This window comes from Phasianus colchicus, chromosome 2, assembly GCF_987193195.1.
Source record: "Phasianus colchicus chromosome 2, bPhaCol1.hap1.1, whole genome shotgun sequence".
NCBI lineage: Eukaryota > Metazoa > Chordata > Aves > Galliformes > Phasianidae > Phasianus > Phasianus colchicus.
In genome coordinates this window covers 20,703,408-20,721,429 of record NC_143437.1, presented here as the reverse complement: position 1 = coordinate 20,721,429, position 18,022 = coordinate 20,703,408, and the positions used below count along the sequence as shown (strand labels likewise).

General features: G+C 37.4%; 1 protein-coding gene across 7 annotated transcripts in view; it reads left to right on the top strand.

Annotated features, from left to right (window-relative positions):
* Positions 1–17,731, top strand: part of KCNK2 (potassium two pore domain channel subfamily K member 2) — a 127,644-nt gene extending 109,913 nt beyond the window's left edge. For 5 of the 7 annotated variants that reach the window (XM_031595798.2, XM_090135034.1, XM_090135035.1 and 2 more), the window contains 2 exons: positions 1,083–1,222; positions 15,370–17,731. In XM_031595798.2, the coding sequence (XP_031451658.1) occupies positions 1,083–1,222; positions 15,370–15,687 (458 nt within the window). In that variant the 3' untranslated portion in view covers positions 15,688–17,731. Of the gene's footprint in view, positions 1–1,082; positions 1,223–2,646; positions 4,679–8,376; positions 9,582–15,369 lie in introns of those variants that run through there. The other 2 variants (XM_090135037.1, XM_090135039.1) reach the window with 2 other exon arrangements.
* Positions 17,732–18,022: the final 291 nt, after the last annotated feature.

Sequence of the window (18,022 nt, the reverse complement as noted above, 5' to 3'; positions counted from 1 at the left end):
AACAATTTCTGTCTATGAGGGCTTCCTCACAAAGATAACAATCAGTAAAATTTGCTTGTAACCTGTGTGATGATTAGATGACAGTAGCAAGGAAAACCAATTTGCCATGAAAGGGGGGTAAAGAGCATTTTCCTTTGGTCTTTTCAGTGGGCAGAGATACACATCAAACTTCTCTTTGCACAACCCAAACAAAGGGTATGATTTTAGTTGACAGGGTATAGCTGACTTGCAAGCTTAAGGCTTGTTTTATTGTACTGTGGGATGTGAAATATGAGTTAGTTTGTGTTGTTTGAGAGCCCTGGATGAACGTAATCTTTTTTTTTTTTTTGTTCTTTGTGGGAAATTATGCATCTGTTCTTTATAGCTGTGTTGGACATAAAAGTTTCATTACAACATCTCTGAAATTTATCCCCCCCCCCTTTTTTTTTTTTTACTTTAACACTTGCAAGGAAGAAAGTGTCTGGTTCTTACGGCAGTGGGATTTGAAAAATCTGCCTTCAGCTGCCAACTGTATTATCCGCATTTTCTTGAGTTCAACTCGAGCCCCTGTAGACTGATTTCTTCTACTGTAAAATGGAGATGGCAGTGTCTGACTGCCCAACAAGGGCACTTCTTAATGCTGGTACTATTTACTAGTGTTAAAGGACTCATGTAATAGAGATGTGTTTCTAAGTCCTAGCAAAGTCAGATTTCTCAGTGTTTGAATGTATTACATATTGCAGAACAACACTTCAAATTTGGTACGGCATGCATGTTTGAAGAAGGTGGGAAGTCCTTTCATTTAGTCTATCCACAATAACCTCCACCTTAAATAAGGATATCTCAGAAACTGAATCAATTTCTCAGTGTTCATTTTCATTATTTGAAAGATTAGGAACCATTGTGTACAATTTGCATACTACTACAGATCTCAAAACTGTTTCAGCAATGGCTGATGTCTTAACAATGGAGTATTTTGCTATACGTTTTTTCAGTAGTAAGAAAATGGAAGAAATAGAACTTCTGGAAAAGAATTAATTTTAAAATAGTTTTGCACCTTTAACAATTAAATGTGCTTTATTTTTAACTTCACTGTTTTTCAGGAGGATCAGATATTGAGTACCTAGATTTTTATAAGCCAGTGGTGTGGTTCTGGATCCTTGTTGGGCTTGCTTACTTTGCAGCTGTTCTCAGCATGATTGGAGACTGGCTAAGAGTCATATCAAAAAAGACAAAAGAAGAGGTAAGAGCATTTCCAGAAGAGAAGGAATGTTGCTTTATAAAAACTTTGTTTATAAGTCAGGTGACTTTTGCTCTTAGGGAATGGGGAAAAAACTGTTTCTATGCTAAGTATGTGCCATAGCACAAATTGAATCTTTACTTTCAGTCTAGTCAAACATTCAGTGATTTTTTTTTTTTTTTTTTTTTTTTTGCATGACTGCATATGGATTTAGGTAAACTGTATTAAATTAAATGTGTATGCACATCTGTACCTGACTTACAGAAGAAGATTTTCTAAAAGAATTATTCTAAATGGCAGAATGAAGTCCTTAATTTCTGAGACAAAAATATTCTGCTCGATTGTTCCTCTATGAGGTGTGAGCACAGAAAGAAAAATAAAAAGGCTCTAGAAATTTATATTCAATATACCTTTCACCATCTTATAGCACTAAGAGAATAAATCTTCCCTATCTTATCATGTATTAAAATGTATTACTTAAATGTGCCTGGGTGTATTTTACTAGATTATCTTCAGCTGCATGCATAGCTATTTGTAATAAGGTGTGTTGTTTTCAGTTAAAATATACTTCTACTTGTAAATATGTATTCATCATATATAATATTTTACTTTAAATTTTGTCAGTTAAGAAAATGTTCCGGCTTCTGAAAATGTTAGAAGATAAGTAAAATTTCCTTTGGTTACAGTTGGCACAATTTGAGCTTCATTAGAAGCTTTAGAAATAATTTTTGTTTTAAGCAATATATCATTTCCCTCTGCTTCAACTTCAATTCCTCTGCACATATCAGTTCATTTGTGTTCATCAACTGCTGTTGTTGATTGAATATGCTGGTTACTGTGCCTGCTACTTATATTTCTTTAAATTGTCTTCCTAGCTGTGTGGTACACCATCAATACTTGTAATCTTGGCAAACTGTGAGTTCCAAAGACCTTACTATAAAGAGCAGTTTATGCCTATACATCTTCACTTGTTATAGGCTCCTTGGGCCTCTTGGGGTTCCTCCTCCTCCTAACTGTAGGGGAGCAGTGATGGTGGCAGTGGGCAGGAGGACGTGAGCTGGGTGGGATTAGTGAACCCATTTTGTGAGGTCTGTAGGGAGAAGCATCCTATTTGCTATGCCTCTAGCCCTTACAGCTAGTGAGAGTGATGCAACAGACCTGTTTTAAGCACATTTTTACTGAGAATTTCATAAACACTTATTCCAATAAAAGAATAAGCAGCTAGATAATGAGAGGATATAGCTCTGAAGCAGAACACAATGTTTATTTGATCCATTTTATTTAATGAGTATGGGAACTGATCTTTTCCTTTGCTAATTTCAATAGATATTTATAGTTCACACAAGTAACTTTACTAATGACATTCACAAATATGAAGCAGCGGTTATCACAGAAGTGTTTTTATTTGCAAGTTCAACAGTATGCAGGTTCACAATCTTGAATTCTGGATAAATACAGTGGGCAACTTTACCACCAGCCTGTATTATTTCCACTGTCTGCAGGGAAACTGCCAGATCACATCAAATGTGATTAGCTTGAAATTTATTGTTTTGTGCTTAAGAAATAAGGCCACCTAGCCCATTCTTTCCTCTGCATGGGGAAAGAGTTGGGCAAGCGCATGTAGTATTTCCCTAGTGCACTGTCTTAGAGTTTAACAGTTCTTAGCTTGGAGCATTTCCTAAGCTGCATTTATTTCCTAGGTTCTTGGGGAAAAAAAAAAAATGGCATTATGACTAACGCACTGTAACTTGGGACTATGAAAAATACCCTGCTCAGGCTTGGTTCTATTACCCTTCTTCATACACTAGTGGAACAGTCTAGTTCTTCATGATACTTTCTAAAATGAATTTGGTCTTTAATCTCTGTTTTCTCAAGCTGTTCAGTTATCCAGTAAGATATCTGGATAAGATTCTATCTTGACTAAATAATTGTACATAGCACTGAGGGTCTTAATCTTGTTTAGAATCTCTCATTATCCATGTTATTGTAATGACAATATATAACCAAAGTGTCGATTTTATAATGTCTAATATTTTTTAATACTGTAGATATTTTGGAGAAGCTTTAAAGATACATGAATTTAATAGAGTCGTGGGCATGTTTAGCATATAAAGTATATAATACTATTTATATGAAGCAATACTCCATTTGCCAGGTTATGCAGCACAGTGCTATGCCAAACTTTCCTCAGGCATCAGGAATGTATCTCCTATTTCCTCTTTCCATTCTTTCTCACCTTTGTAGCCTAAACAAACATATTCATTTTGTCTACAGAAAGGAAAGCCTCATTCTTCAAATATAACCAAATTCTCTTGGCTGATGCAGGTATTCAGGACTTTGCTGTAAACAAGTGTCTCGTGTGTTTTAAGTTAGATTAAAGACAGACATAACATAATTGGTACCATTTGTTCAATTAATCATATCCCTGATGTTCAGAAGTGTTCCCCTGCTTTTTAACCCATTGCTTAAGTGTGTCTGAGAAAAACCACAGCAGAAAGAAAATATTCTGGCAATAGATGCTACAGTATCAGAAATGACTGAGACTGATTTGAGAAAACTGGCAAAGCATAATCTTTGTGCTAGTTAGAAAATATGAGAAATTACTTCTGGATTCTGTGCTGATTTTGTAGAAAGGAATTTGTGTACAAGTATCCTGCATTCTGCTGACAGATTGACTGTCTGATTAACAGAAGCATTGTGTTAGCTTTACAAGTAGCATTTTATGATTTAAAAACTGCTGCTCTCAGCTCATCTTTGCTATCTGTCAAGGAAAATTCAAGTGAAGAAGCCAAGGCAGTTCAGTGGAAATTTAGTCTTCTCTGTGCCAGCAGAAGTCAGAGGAGACTAAATTTCATGTATTGCCTGTTTTTTCAGTTAAGCTTAGATTTATGATGGTCTGTTCCAGATGCTGTGGATGCAGATTATAGCAGAAGAACTTATCTGTAGTTCTGATAGTAGAAATAAGTGCAGTGGAAAATCCTAGTCATAAGCATGCCTTTATACTTACTTTTTTTTTTAAGGTAACTTTGTATCACTCATTGGGGAAAAATAGCTTATTATAACCAGAAGAAGCCTTTGTCTGTAAAAATGAAGTTATACACTGAAATCTACTGAGAGATAGAAGCTGAGGTTCTCCTGAACAACCAAAATTGAGCTATATGACATGTTTTCATAGGCAGTAGTAATATCCTCCTTTGTGCTTCTTCGTGTGGTCTGAAGTAAAATAAAAATAATAATTTTAAAAGTGCTAACGTAGAGGATATATTGTGAAAGGAATCTTCCACGTTCTAAGGAACAGGCATTGATCATGGCTATCACCTAATATCTGTAGACCTGTTCACGTTTCCCTGCTTTACAAAAGCAGCTGTATTGCTCATAAAAAACAATTTACATAAGGATTGGTGGTAATCATGCATTTCACTGTTTCAGCAAATTAAAAAACCTGTTTTTTTCCAGGATAGTGCCAAATGTTTGTCAGATGAAAATGGAACTGATTAAAAAAAAATAATAATAATAAATCTGATCAGCTAATCTTTGATCCACTATAATGCTGTGTTTTTATATTAAAATCCAAGTAATCAGCATGTCTTTTAGTTGCTCAGGTGGTCTTGGTTCTTGAAATAGTCCTAAGAGTTTTGAATGCATCAGCTGAAGGGAGAAGTGAAAGACAAGTAGAGACAGAAGTGGGAGTTTTAGAAGCATAGATCTGCTGCTGGAAGCAGTTCATGCAGTAAGATAGATGAAGTGTCAGAAAGTCATTGGAACATGCTGTGTGCTATAATCATAAGTAGGCGATCTGTCTCTGAAGTTCAGCTTTAGCTATACTAGCTTGCCATAAACTCCCTCCTCTTCATTATTCTGTGCTCTGATTACTCAGAGAACTTACGAAGTCTTCTGATTTTAGTCTCTTTGAAAGGTAATATTTCAGCAGGATTTTTCATCACATGCAGCAGCTTCTGAATTTCAGTATGTCCTGCAAAAATGTCTTCCCAACCAAGAGCCTTAGTTACTTGGGCTATACAACTCAAATTTTTATTTTTAAAATAAGGTCCCTTAAGTAAATAAACATCCCTTCAGCTCACAGTATTCTTTGTGAAACTTTAGTCCAGACTTCATTCAAATCAATGAGGGTGGAATTAATCTCCACTGTAGAGAGTAACTTCTGACTTAGTCATCATACGTTGCCTTTATAGTTAGTGCAAGGAAATCGTTTATAGCATGTCCATTTCATTTTAAGGCATCTACTGTGTGAGATGAATTGCATCCTCTATAAGCAGGTTCTCTTCTTTGAATATCAGGAGTGTTAGACATCAGCTCTGTTTGGACAAGTGATTTTCATGCTGCGTGTCTTTCTTTTGAATTGAATGATATGGATCCATCTTTAATGACCAGGTCTAAAACTTCATGAAAAGTAGCACACTCACTCTTTCAGGAAATTCAAGAGGCAAATGTTATCTTCGGTATTTATAAACAATTTGATTCATCTGAATCATCACTCTGTTTAATCTCCTTGGCATCAGCAGCAGACCTGTCACTCATGTCTGTCAAAACAGAATTAGTCTTGTCATGATGATGCCGTGGATATTATTGCACTCTGCAATATTTATTGTCTTTTCATTTTACTGTAGCTTAAGGTTAAACATATGGGTCCCAGCCTTAAGGGAATATGAATCCATCTCTTATATTCACCATGGGAGGACCCTAAATGTAGACTGTATACGTGGAGTGGCATGGTATCTCTGTCTTGTAATGTTACATGTATATTAAAAAATTATTATGTGTATATTACAAAAAGTCAAGTCTGACTTCACAAAACATCTGAGCCACTCTTTGCTGAAAATACTGTCCTTCTTTTATCCTCCATCTTCCCCTGGACTCCTTCCTGGTTTTTCTGTAGTACTCTACACCTGATTTTGCTAGAGAAGCGCAATATAATTTTGCAAGATTTCAGTGAATTGTATTGGCCTTGCAGGCAAACAGGCCTCAGAGCCTGTTCAGAGAAAGTGGTGACTGAGATCATCTTCCAGTGACAAAAAGCTTGCAATGTGGCACTTGCATCCATCCACTGAGTTGGAAATGAAGATGATCAGAATAGTTTTACAGCCTGCTGATCAGAGGCTTTATACAAAGGTGTGAAACCACGGCTGATTCATTGCACACTGCTGATCCCTTGCAGCTTGCTTTAAGCAAGATGGAGCAGCTTCTATCAAAGAAAACAACTCAGGGCTTTTCTTTTTTGTAGACGCCAATAGCAACAACCAGGAAAAAAACCAACAACGCCAAAGGAAGTTTCAGTAGTGCTAAAATGCATCCATTCACAAGCTCAAAGTATTGGGCAGACTGACTTGGTGCAAGCCTATTCCTAGAAAGTGCTGAACTGGAGAAATATTTGTGGGAGGCAGTTGTAGTGTGAAAGAAACTGCATGTGAAATTCTTTTGCAAGGCAGTGATTAATGGGGGTGACACAATTCTAGGATGCGCCAGCAGGCGGTTGTTGAATTTCTGTAGGAACACGGTGTTACAGCTACAGATGTTATTGGAAAGGAATACTACCAGAAAACAGTCCCTGGTTTTGTGACCTAATATTCAAGAGGAATGCAGAGGGCTACAACTGCAAAACAAGAGAAGCCTGCTTAGGTGCAGTGTGCAGAAATGTGTATTTGAGAAGAATTGCAACATTCAAAAAACTGTTTTTTTTCCTACTAATTTGTGTCAGATGGGGAAGAACATAAGCTATTAGGTCATAAAATACTGTCAAACCTGAATATCAACAGGGCCAAAAAAAACCCCACACAAACAAAACTTGCAAAAAAAAAACCCCAAAAAACAAAAAATGTGATGGTAGTACAGTCCCTTCCATAAGCTTTTTTTAGTCTCAGACACATACAGAGTGGTGATGGTGTCAGAAGGAAGAAATGCTGACTTGATTTTGAATGAAATTTCATCTCATTCCAAAAACTATGAGTGAAAGCTATCCTGGTGGTGTTCTAGGTCCTGCCATAGCAACACTCCAGTACTGAGTTTCTGTATTAATCACTCATTTGCAAGTATATGGTTGTACTATGTGCAGTAAAGAATATGAAAGGACATGTTTTTCTATTAATCTTAAGTGAACTAGTCTGCTAATCAGCTTTCACACTTTATTTTTTGAGATTTCTTTCCTGAGCTTTTTGTACTTCTGGCACATGGTGCTTGCTTGACTTAGCCTCAGATTCATCACACACACAAAAGTAACATCTGTGTTGTTACCGTGTTGGTATGGTCCATGTTTATATCCCACCTCCTAGTTGAGGATTAAAAAAAAAATCCTTTTAGTGATGGCTGTTTTTTGCATAAGTTCCATCACCCAACTCTTTCCCAGTGCTCCCCATTTCCTCACTGTGCTGACTTGGGAAGGATAAAATGCCTTCAGTTCAGGTTGAATTAAACCAGACAGTAATGACAAGAGCTATTCCCAAGAAATAAAACTAGAGCAAATTACTTGCACTTCATAATGAGATAGAAATTAATTAAAGAGATCAGTTATAGCAGTGGTGTTTCTCAGAGTTAATTACACATGAAGATTCCTTGAACGTAGGTTACTGTAACTTTTATATTAGGAGATCTTGATTTTTATTTTTTATTTTTGAGACAAGATGTAATTGATCCTCTAAGTTACTAAGACAAATGTATCTGTGATTTAACTCTACTGATAGTGATATTTAGTCTGGAATCTGTTCAGCCCACATCTTCATGATTAATATTCCTGAAGACTAACTTTTTAAAAACTTTTTTTTATGATAATCTCAGAGCAAACGTGTAAGTTTACATTTGATAGCTCTCCTGTGGAAGTATCACCAGACAAAGCCAGTCCAGCAGAATAACCTTGCATCTTTAAGAAGCTGTGTTGATAGAGAGGAAATTGTGTTTTCTGATAACGGATAAAAGAGACTGAAGAAATTATGGAATACTTTTCTGTAGAGGGAATGAGTGCAGCTGTAATACTCAGGTTGTGATATTAAAGTAGAGATTTAATATTTCACAAAATATTACCCCAGGTATTAACATTGGGAATTTTAGGATTGAACGATTTTTGGTGAGACTTGACCCTGTAGTTACAATAACCATCCTATTCTTAGTACCGAGTCTAAATTAAGCCTTTTCTTTGTTCTTTTTAGAATATCACTGTGAGGAAAAATAAAATAAAAGCCAGTGAACTTATTGAAGTCATCTTTTTCCTGTGGGAGAAATTTAAAAGACAGAGCCTTTCAGCTGCTTGTGACTTGGATTTCATTATGCTTGTACTAAAATTCTTAAAATGTTTGCTATTTCTGGCCACAGCAAAGTCATGGGCTGTAGAGTGTAGATAGAGAATAGATGTTCTCCTGAATCACATTAAGGTCAGCTGATAGAGCTTAATGTTAACTCCAGTAGTTTCTTGTGGTTAATAAAGATGGGTGTCATTCAGTTCCATCAGGTTGAGAAAGGTTGGATAGCTTTCTGAGGTAGATGAATCAACTGAATAAAATGACTGATTTTGTTAAAAGGAGATGCTTACATTTTTCTTGATGCTTGAAATTTTATTAACAAGATGAAATGCTAGAAATGGAGACAATCGGGCCAATAGTTAGTGTACAATCATCTACTATACACATGTAACTCTATGCAAAGAATTGTCATATGAACAATATCAGGAATAGTCCTGAGGGAGTACTTAACACAGGAGTGTTTATATTTCTGGGGAGAAAAAAAAAAAAGACTAAACAAAGGAGGGAAAAAAAAAGCCCAATGCATGATTTATTTTGATCTGTTTTTGCCAATGAAAAAAAAAGTATTGTAAGCTACCTGTTCCTATTTAGTTGAATTGGACCACGATAGAGCAAAAGAGCATTTCTGTATCTGCCATCTGTCATTATCTCCACAAAATACACTCCCACAGATGTCTCCATATATGCTTCTCCACAACAAAATAATCAAAATTCATGAGCTCTCTGCATTCCCTTTAACTATTGTGGTTTGTTTCATCCAAGGCATCAGCTGCACTCATGGAAGTTGTGGGTGAAGGCAAACAGACATTGCTCACTGGAATAAACTCACAAATGTTATTTGTTGAAGGACTGAATAATCCAGTTACCAGTGGGAGAGCATTTCTGACCACTGTGCGTACAAAAATACCACTGTCTAAGTAATTTAGATGTTATTCCAGAAGATAGCAATTTTACAAAATAGAATCTTTCCTTTCTAGTACTTGGCTTTTAAAAAAGAGTTTAATATACCAGTCGGGGGTACTAAATGAGAGAACAAATAATGCTTTACTTGCGACATTCAATTTGAAATTAAAGTTTGCTGTGTTAAAGATCTGATGTAGAAGAGTCTTACAGAACTGAGTCCTGGGATGAATGAAGGAGCAGAAAATAATGGTTAACACACCTGGGAAAGCTCAGCCTAGATATCTCTGTACAGTCTATGGTCTTTCTGTTGTATGTTGCTACTGTCTTGTCTTACCTTTAAAGACAAGTAGCAGTCTTCTTTACCTCTGCTACAGGGCAGTGAGGTTTGGATGTTCTCTAATAATGCTATAATTAGAAACATTAAGAGCAATATACTGGGGATGGGAATTTATTTAGTTGAACTATAAATTCTTAAGACACAGGAAAAGCATGGGCTTCGATCAAAATGTCTGTCAAACCTATTTTTTTTTTTTCTTCTGCAAAAATGAACATACGTTTGTGGTCAGCAGTGGTTCAGGCAGAAAGAAATGGCGTTTGCTTACCCAGGACTGCAGGAAAATGAGAAGGCAGAGAGACAAACCTGCCTACAGAACCAACCCACCCAGCAGCTGCATTGTTAAATACATCAAGACTGTCTGTACCTAAGTTATTTTTTATTTCAGTTTTTAGGTGAGACTTTGAGACAAATTTCTGAGAAGGCTTGGATGAGTTTCTTGAAAGCTAAGACAAAATGTTATGTACTCTACTCTGCTGAGTACATAATGTGATATGTGCATGCTCTTTCTAGTTTTGTCGCTGAGTAGCTGATCATGGAGAGGTTAATTGGATGTGTTATTCTGAAGTAACAGGAAAGTACTTTGGAGGGAAAAAAGAAAAGCTGAGAAATTGCAGAATGCATTAGGTATAAATGTTAGAAATCATATACTGAGGAACATCTTCAGCATTAAAAGTATCAGTAAGGACGGCCACTTTTTTTTTCTAAAATAGTCAGATGGATATTTCCCGCTCAGCTGCTCCCTATTTATTTCGTTTTGCTTTTTGCTTTGCACTAACATCATGACCATTCTAAATTGTATGCAAAAAAAAAAAAAACAAACCACAAACCAAGTGATTTAAAAATACATTTAGTCATGATTTCTTGTACAACATATGTAACATCTATTTTTACAGTTTGGTGCTCACTGCTATAGCTTCTCCCAAGCATATCAGATATTTCACATCGTGTATGTCTCTCCAGGCAACATCACTCTATCTTCTCTCCCTGTAAACACAAATAGATCAACTGGTTACACATTCATATTGGGATTTTTCAAGCAAAGTTAAGGAGAGCTTAGAACAGCGTGTATTCAATTTGGTCTATTCAAGGAAATATTCATGCTTTTGTTTGTTTTACTACAGTTGTAATTTAATTCAAAGTATAGACTATTCATATGTAATAGTTATGTGACTTGTGTTTCCAAATTGCAGTTAATGTGTGTGTGCTTACTGAGAGGTGGGCAGTTCTGTTTGCGTAATTATTTGGCTATCTGTTCATAGAGTGTCCAGAAAGGTCCCCAAACTCCAAACAAATATGAAGAATTTCTTCATATTAGGTTCTTCAGTATCTTCAAACCTGCTTTTTTAATTGGCGGTGATGAAAATTAATAGGGAAGGTGTTGATCTCATCAGTGATACTGGCTGAGAGGCTTGGCCTGGACCAGAGTTTTAGGTTAATATTAATTTACATGTTTGGGGTTTTTTTGGCAGGAAAAGTGAAAGAATGCTTATTTATTGTCCTTTTTCTTTTTTTTTTTTTTTTGCTTTCTTTCTAGTTTCATTATATTCAGTATTTTCATCTTTAAATGACATTTTTGGTAAGGTCTGGGAACTCTTTGGTCGTTTGGAAAATTCATGCAGTATATTTTGTGTGTATTCATGCATGTATATATATAAAGTGGCTTTAACAGGAATAAGTAGACATTTTATATTTGTTCACGTGCTATTTCTCATTATGTTCCAATAGAATAAATGTCACATTTTGAAAGACACCCTACAACATATATTTAGAGATAGAGGTCTATCTGCAGTGGTAGCTGGAGGCCAGGCAGTCTGTACTGGGCAGTGAATTGAATCAAGGAATGATGTTTGAGTGAAAAATGTCTAGTGTTTCATGATGATGTGTGCTATGATGTGGAATATATATATTTCTCGTTCATATGTCTTGAGAATTTGTCACTGAGTCCAGCAGATACAGGTCTCATAAGGCAGTAGGTTATTGCTTCATAAATAGCTGAGAGTTACCCGCTGTTGATGTTCAAGGTATAATATTCATGGGTTAAAGTTTGTGCTCCTTGTGAAATATCTGTGGATCTGACATCCTGTAGTCTGATTTGGATTTTGATATTGAGGAAGTCAATCCTGGAGCTGTGCTAATGGCTGAGTCCCCATTACTGGTGGTGTTTCTGTTCTGCAAAAGTTAGAAAAGAGCAACTTCACCAGGCTAGTGTTACTTATATCCCTGTGATGTGGTTTTCCTGTTACTTCTGAAATATGTAATTCAATTTAGCTTTATGTAAGGTATTTAGCTGTCAATAATTTCTGTGACTGAGACCATACCTTTGTATCATGTTGCCCAAATATGTTATCGTGATATCCAGCTATGGCGACTGCAGAAATTAGAGCTGTGTGCTGTAATGGGGCAAAAGCATTTGAGGAAAGTAAACAAGTGTTATGGTAGGTATGTAAGTTAAGACTTTTTTCTGAGCAGCACAGGCAACTGGCATTTCAATCACTTTGCATAAAGCATTTTGCGTCTGTCAGCCTCCAGATGAAAATAAGCTGTAATGCAATAGGAAGAAATGTCATACCCTAAGGACAGAATGGACCTGCATATATACAGAAAGGTCCCTATGGATAAAGGAAGGATCAGATTATTAGCTGCTTATGTTCACTGGCAGTTGAAAACTGCACATTTATATTCCTGTAACCTTTTGTACATAAATCTGTAAGTGCTATGGAATTAAGAGTTTTATTCTGGAAAGATAACATTTTCGAGTGCATTTTAGTTCACACAAATGCTAGGGGCTGAAAGCAATAATTTGGGGGCACACACAGTTCACACAGCACCACCTTGTCTCTCATGCTGTGCCAATTACCTCTGTTTTACTAGGAATGTATTTGAATTCTGCTTAGTAACAGCACTGTGTTTTTATTATTTTTTTTCCCAGCGATTTTAATATAGAATTGAAATCCTGCCAAGCAGCATCACAGCTCTGATATACGGGTAGATAGGATTGAGACCACCATGTTCATGTTCCATATCACCTTAATTAGAACATGATTCTGTCTCTAAAAGACATATTAATGATGTTCTCCATCTAGCTGCACAAACTTGCTTCCCAAAAGAAATCTAATTAGAACCTCGTAATTAACTATCCTAACAATCTGAAAAATTTCCAGAATAATTCCCATACAAACGAGTTAAAATAGAGCAGCTTTTCTAGTGCAAGACAGCTCCATCATCAACATGTTATGAGGTGGACTGGTGAGAGAGTTGTGAGCATGTACTAAAGGTTACCTGTACTTGCTTTTTCAGAAGCATGGCCAGCTGTTTTTCATTAGCTGAGAACACATGGGAGAAGTGGGAACTGGATCCACTACCAAAAAGCAGGTTAGGAAGGTCATAGGGAGGCAGTTCAAGATGCTTGTGACTTCCAGTAGGTTGCCAAGACAGTTTTAAAACTACTTATCTAATAACATCCCTTGAATGTGATTATCTGCAATCGCAGAGATGTGTGCATGAGCAAAAGTCTTACACAGCTGGAGAGGGCTACAAATGTGCAGGGTAAAATAGCTGTATATGGGCTTTTTGCTCCCCTAGACAGCAACATGCTCCAAAATCTGAGCAGCTTGCCTTTAGGAGAGCTTTAGAGCAGCACAAAGCTACCCCAGGGTGTCAGTGCACTGATACTGCTTATCGTACTTTTGTTATTTGTTTGCTACAAATAAAACTAGTGCGGCAGCTGAAATGTTTCAGCAGTGCAGATTTCATTATTTTCAGATCTGAAGTGCAGTGTGTCTGATCCTAATTGCACAATTTAAATACTAATAATCTTTCAGCTGGGCAAATCCTCTGTGTATTACAGATAATAATCCTCGTTTCAGAAAATACACATAATGGGTCCACATTAGTCAACTGCGTAATTCACTGAAGCTGAGACAAATGTAATAAAATGACCCCTGGGTAAAGAGCTTTTTGTTTTGTTTCTGGAGGGGGAAAGTTTTTCCTGAAACCCCGTCATTCCTGAGTGAGCTGATTATTTTTTACCTTCATTATATTCCTGTTTTCCACTGCACTGCAAAACATGAATAAGCCTTTGGCCACTCTTCTGTGATGGCTTAGCCCCATATTTCTCTTTGTTAATTTGTGTTTGATTTCTGTGCTCACCAAGTCCAGGCTCGCTCACTGATGATTGAAATTCTGGACTGAGTAGTACCAATTAGACTAATGTATTTAAGAAGGTTAATTCTTCTAAAATGCTTTTCTTTGGAGTTGTATTTATCAGCAGTCTATCTCCCCTGTGCTATATGTTCCAACTAATAAGCTGCCTACAAAGCCAAGACTTAAAGAAAAGCAGTCTATTCCCTTTTCCCTTATAACAAGATATTCTCCTCAAAACGTACTTCCTTTAACTACCTGTGAAATTTAATATAGTAACTGTGTGCTTGAAACACAAGAGAAAACATATAAATAGCATATAATTGATAAGGTTGTCGTTCACCTCAGACTATTATATGGGTGAGCTGCCAAGTCTATCTTGTGCCCTGTCCAAGGAAGATGATAATTTGGAAGCCTGTGCCAGCAGCTGCCTCCCTCCCCCTCCTCAGCCGTACCCTCAGAGCCTGGGCTCACAGCATGTTCCAGCTTTCACAGCACTAAAATGCAGAAATGGTGGGTCAAAGTTACAGTGGTTTTAATGAAGTTGATCAGCCTGTATATTAACAGACTCTAAGGCAAAGACACACAGAGACAGGAATATTCACATGTACAGCAGGGATATACAGACCTAGAATGGTTTGGGTTGGAAGGGACTTTAAAGATGATCTAGATCTAAACCCCTGGTATGAACAGGGACATCTCCCACTAGACCAGGCTGCTCCCATCCATCCATTCATTCATTAAATGATAATGATTGTGCACACTAGCACCTTGTTGCCAACCAGGCTGGAGATTCATGTGTGACAGGGAAATGCCACCCTCCAGCTGTATGGTGATAGCACACAGCGCAGCGTGCTGACTGGCAGCCTGTGTTTCCTTGGGGTGAGAGTGGTGACAGCTCCAGCTGTCCCACCCCCCCATTGCATGCGTGTCACCTTGGAGGAAGCAGGGTGGTACACAGACGTGCTGCTGACAGGACTGAAGCTATTACTGTGTTGGCACTATGTCTGAGCAAGCACAAAGAAAAAGAGAATACCAGCAGCTGATGCTTTCTTTTAAAAAAAGCTTTTCTGTCTAAATTTAGAAAGTTCTTTGCCAAGTCTCCTAGGGATCTTTCCATAGACAGTAGAAGTGCTCATAAATAACAACACACAGCATTGCCTGGGTTGCTGGGATTTCAGCATGCCCTGACCAGCTGGGCACTGGGCAGCTGTCAGGGCTCTGGAGCTCCCCTCTGTTCCCTCTGTTTTTCTCTGCCTGTAATTCAGTAACAAATTTCAGTAGAAAAGATTTTTCTTTCTTTCTTTCTTTTTTTTTTTTTTTTGAATTGCTATTAACTCTTACTAGAGCATCATTTTTTCTTGTTGCTGTCAATGAAACAGCAAGTATATGGGATGAGAAATCTGTGTCAACCACCACAGCCCTCTGCCAGCCAGCCCAAAGCTGCATTGCTTTCAAGCCTATGAAGACTTTAAAGTCCTCAGCCTTATTAAGCTGCATATTTTTTCTTGTTTTTGCTGCAGGTAGGGGAATTCCGAGCCCACGCTGCAGAGTGGACAGCCAATGTCACCGCGGAGTTCAAAGAAACCCGAAGACGCCTGAGCGTGGAGATCTATGACAAGTTCCAGCGGGCTACCTCCATCAAAAGAAAGCTCTCTGCTGAGCTCGCTGTCAACCACAACCAAGACCTGACCCCCTGCAAGAGAACCCTGTCAGTCAACCATCTCACCAGTGAGAAGGACCTCTTGCCAGCTCTAACAAAGACAGACAGCATTTACATGAATGGTTTGACACCGCACTGTGCAGCAGAAGAAATAGCTGTCATTGAAAATATTAAGTAGCTGTGACGCCGGGTCCCAGTCCTTGAGAAGCTCTTGGCTTTTAGACTAGCCATACACCCTTTTTTCTCCACCCTGTCAAAGATCAATGCTAATAGCATTTTATATGTGTGCATGAGTTCCACAGAAACTGCAGTCCAGAGTTACCATCGCATCTCTTCAAAGACACAAAGATGAATGGCACTTCTGTTATCGAAAGATGCTGGAACACGCAACGTCTTCTGCCTTTATCTGCCCAGACTGTTTTTCACTTCTCCTAATGTGCCATACGGCCTAAAGAATGAATCACACTTGTTTATGGTAACAATGTAGCTTTGAGGGATCAGTCCTTAATATTTCAGGGTCTACCTTACTGAGCCTAGGAATGGACCATTTATGGACTACAACACATTTGTAAATGGCAAGAAATTCTTATGCAGCCTTTTACCTAAGAAATTTTTGTCAGTGCCTTATCTTTTGGAGAACCAGAACCTCTACAATTCCTGTATGTTTTCTTTTCTTTTTTCTTTTTTCTTTTTCTTTTTTTTTTGCATGAGAAGTGCTTTTCATTTGAGCTTTCATTTTTCTTGAAATGATGGTGTTTTAAAGGTGTCTGTATTGAAGATACCAACCAGCACGAATGAATGCCAAAACTCAACAGTCATCAAATGATGTCCTTAGCTCTGAATTTAAAGGCACTGCAGTTTTGAAAGTTGCAAATATGTTCCCCAGTAGAATTTTGTTTTACTCAGGTCCAGCTGATATTTGTTCACACTGACTTGGAGAACCTGCAGATCCTCTTTAGGTCTTTTTTTTTTTCAAGAAGTGTTCAGCAGATTTTTTTTTTCTCTGTGTCAGATGTACCAAAAAAAAAAAAAAAAAAAATCAGCTTTCTATCACTAAGTTATTTGGTAGATGACGAGCAAATAAAGATGGCTGTTTTGAAGAGAGGCAGGAGAGGCTTTTAATTGCTGTATTCCAATAACCACATCCAGAAACCAATGCAGCAAAATACAACCATTTTCAATGAGCATAAACCTTCTGCCAGATATTTGCTGTGCAGTGAGGATCTTAACTTCCTCCTTAAGTCAAGTCGCACCACACACCATATGATATTTTACACAGGAACCCTGCTGGAGTGCTTTCCTGAATGTCACGCTGTACAGTGGCTGCCTGTGCCGGAGCTGTGACTAATATGGGAATGCGACTGAAACTGGTATCACTGTGACTCCATACATTTCCAATAGAGATGTCTCTGAATATAAGTGCAGGCATGAAGAAGAGCTGAGAAATAGCACAATCTGAATACTGATGATTGTTCAGACAGGATAGGCTGATGAGACGCAGATCTAAACCAGACTATGGGTTTTCTTTATTGGTTTTAAGAAAACACGTTAACTTTAATTTTATATCCTCTGTTTTGCTTGTAAGTGTACATGAGATTCAGAAGAAATGCAAGATGGAACGGATAGCTTTATGTTTTTTTTCTTATGTTAGTCTACTGTAACATGGCTGTACATAACATGAATTGAACAGGCCTTAAAGATTAATTTAGGCTCTGTGTAAATTAAAAAGAATGAGACTTTGCTGATTGGGCATGATTCAAGTGGCAAATCTTACAGCATCTCTGACCATTAGATAACATGCAAGATATGAATGTTAATGTTTTTGGATGCTTAGCTTGTTTTCTAATAAATATAAGTTAATATGTAAATTCAGTCAATTCAGTGTAAATATCAGTCAATTAACATTTATAGAGAGTACGCTTTTAAAATTAAAGAAATTCCATGAAACAGCACCGAGCAATGCTCTTATAACAAAGACCCTCGTCTCCCCAGCACAGTGTTCTGAATGTCCACATGGCAAGAGTTTGTCTTGCCATGTATAAACTGTGAATTGTAATGAAAAATAAAGTTTTTAATTAAAATAAGCTTTTCTGAATCTTCTGCTTGATGTAACTGGAATGCTAAGAAATCATTTGTGAAACTGATTTTGTGTTTTCACTGGTTAGAGTATAGCAGCTTTTCACCTGCTTTAATTCAAGCTGGTTTAGCAATAAAGGCTTGACTCATCCAGCACAGAAATATATATTTTTTCTTAATATTAAAAATAATGTTCTTTGGTTGCTGTACTTGATTTTGTGTTTCTTCCTGTTTTGTACAAAAACGTGGCAGGACCAAGTTCAAATTGTCATGTGCTACGGAGCAGCTGGTGATCTCTGTCCTGTCAAGTGGCAGTGATGCAGGATGCCCTGGTGGTGGTAACCTCCTGCAGTAGTGTGCACACCAGCAGCTCTCAGGGCAGTAACCTGTCGTACCAGAACAGTTATTTCTGCAGTGGGTGGTTTGCAGCAGCCTCT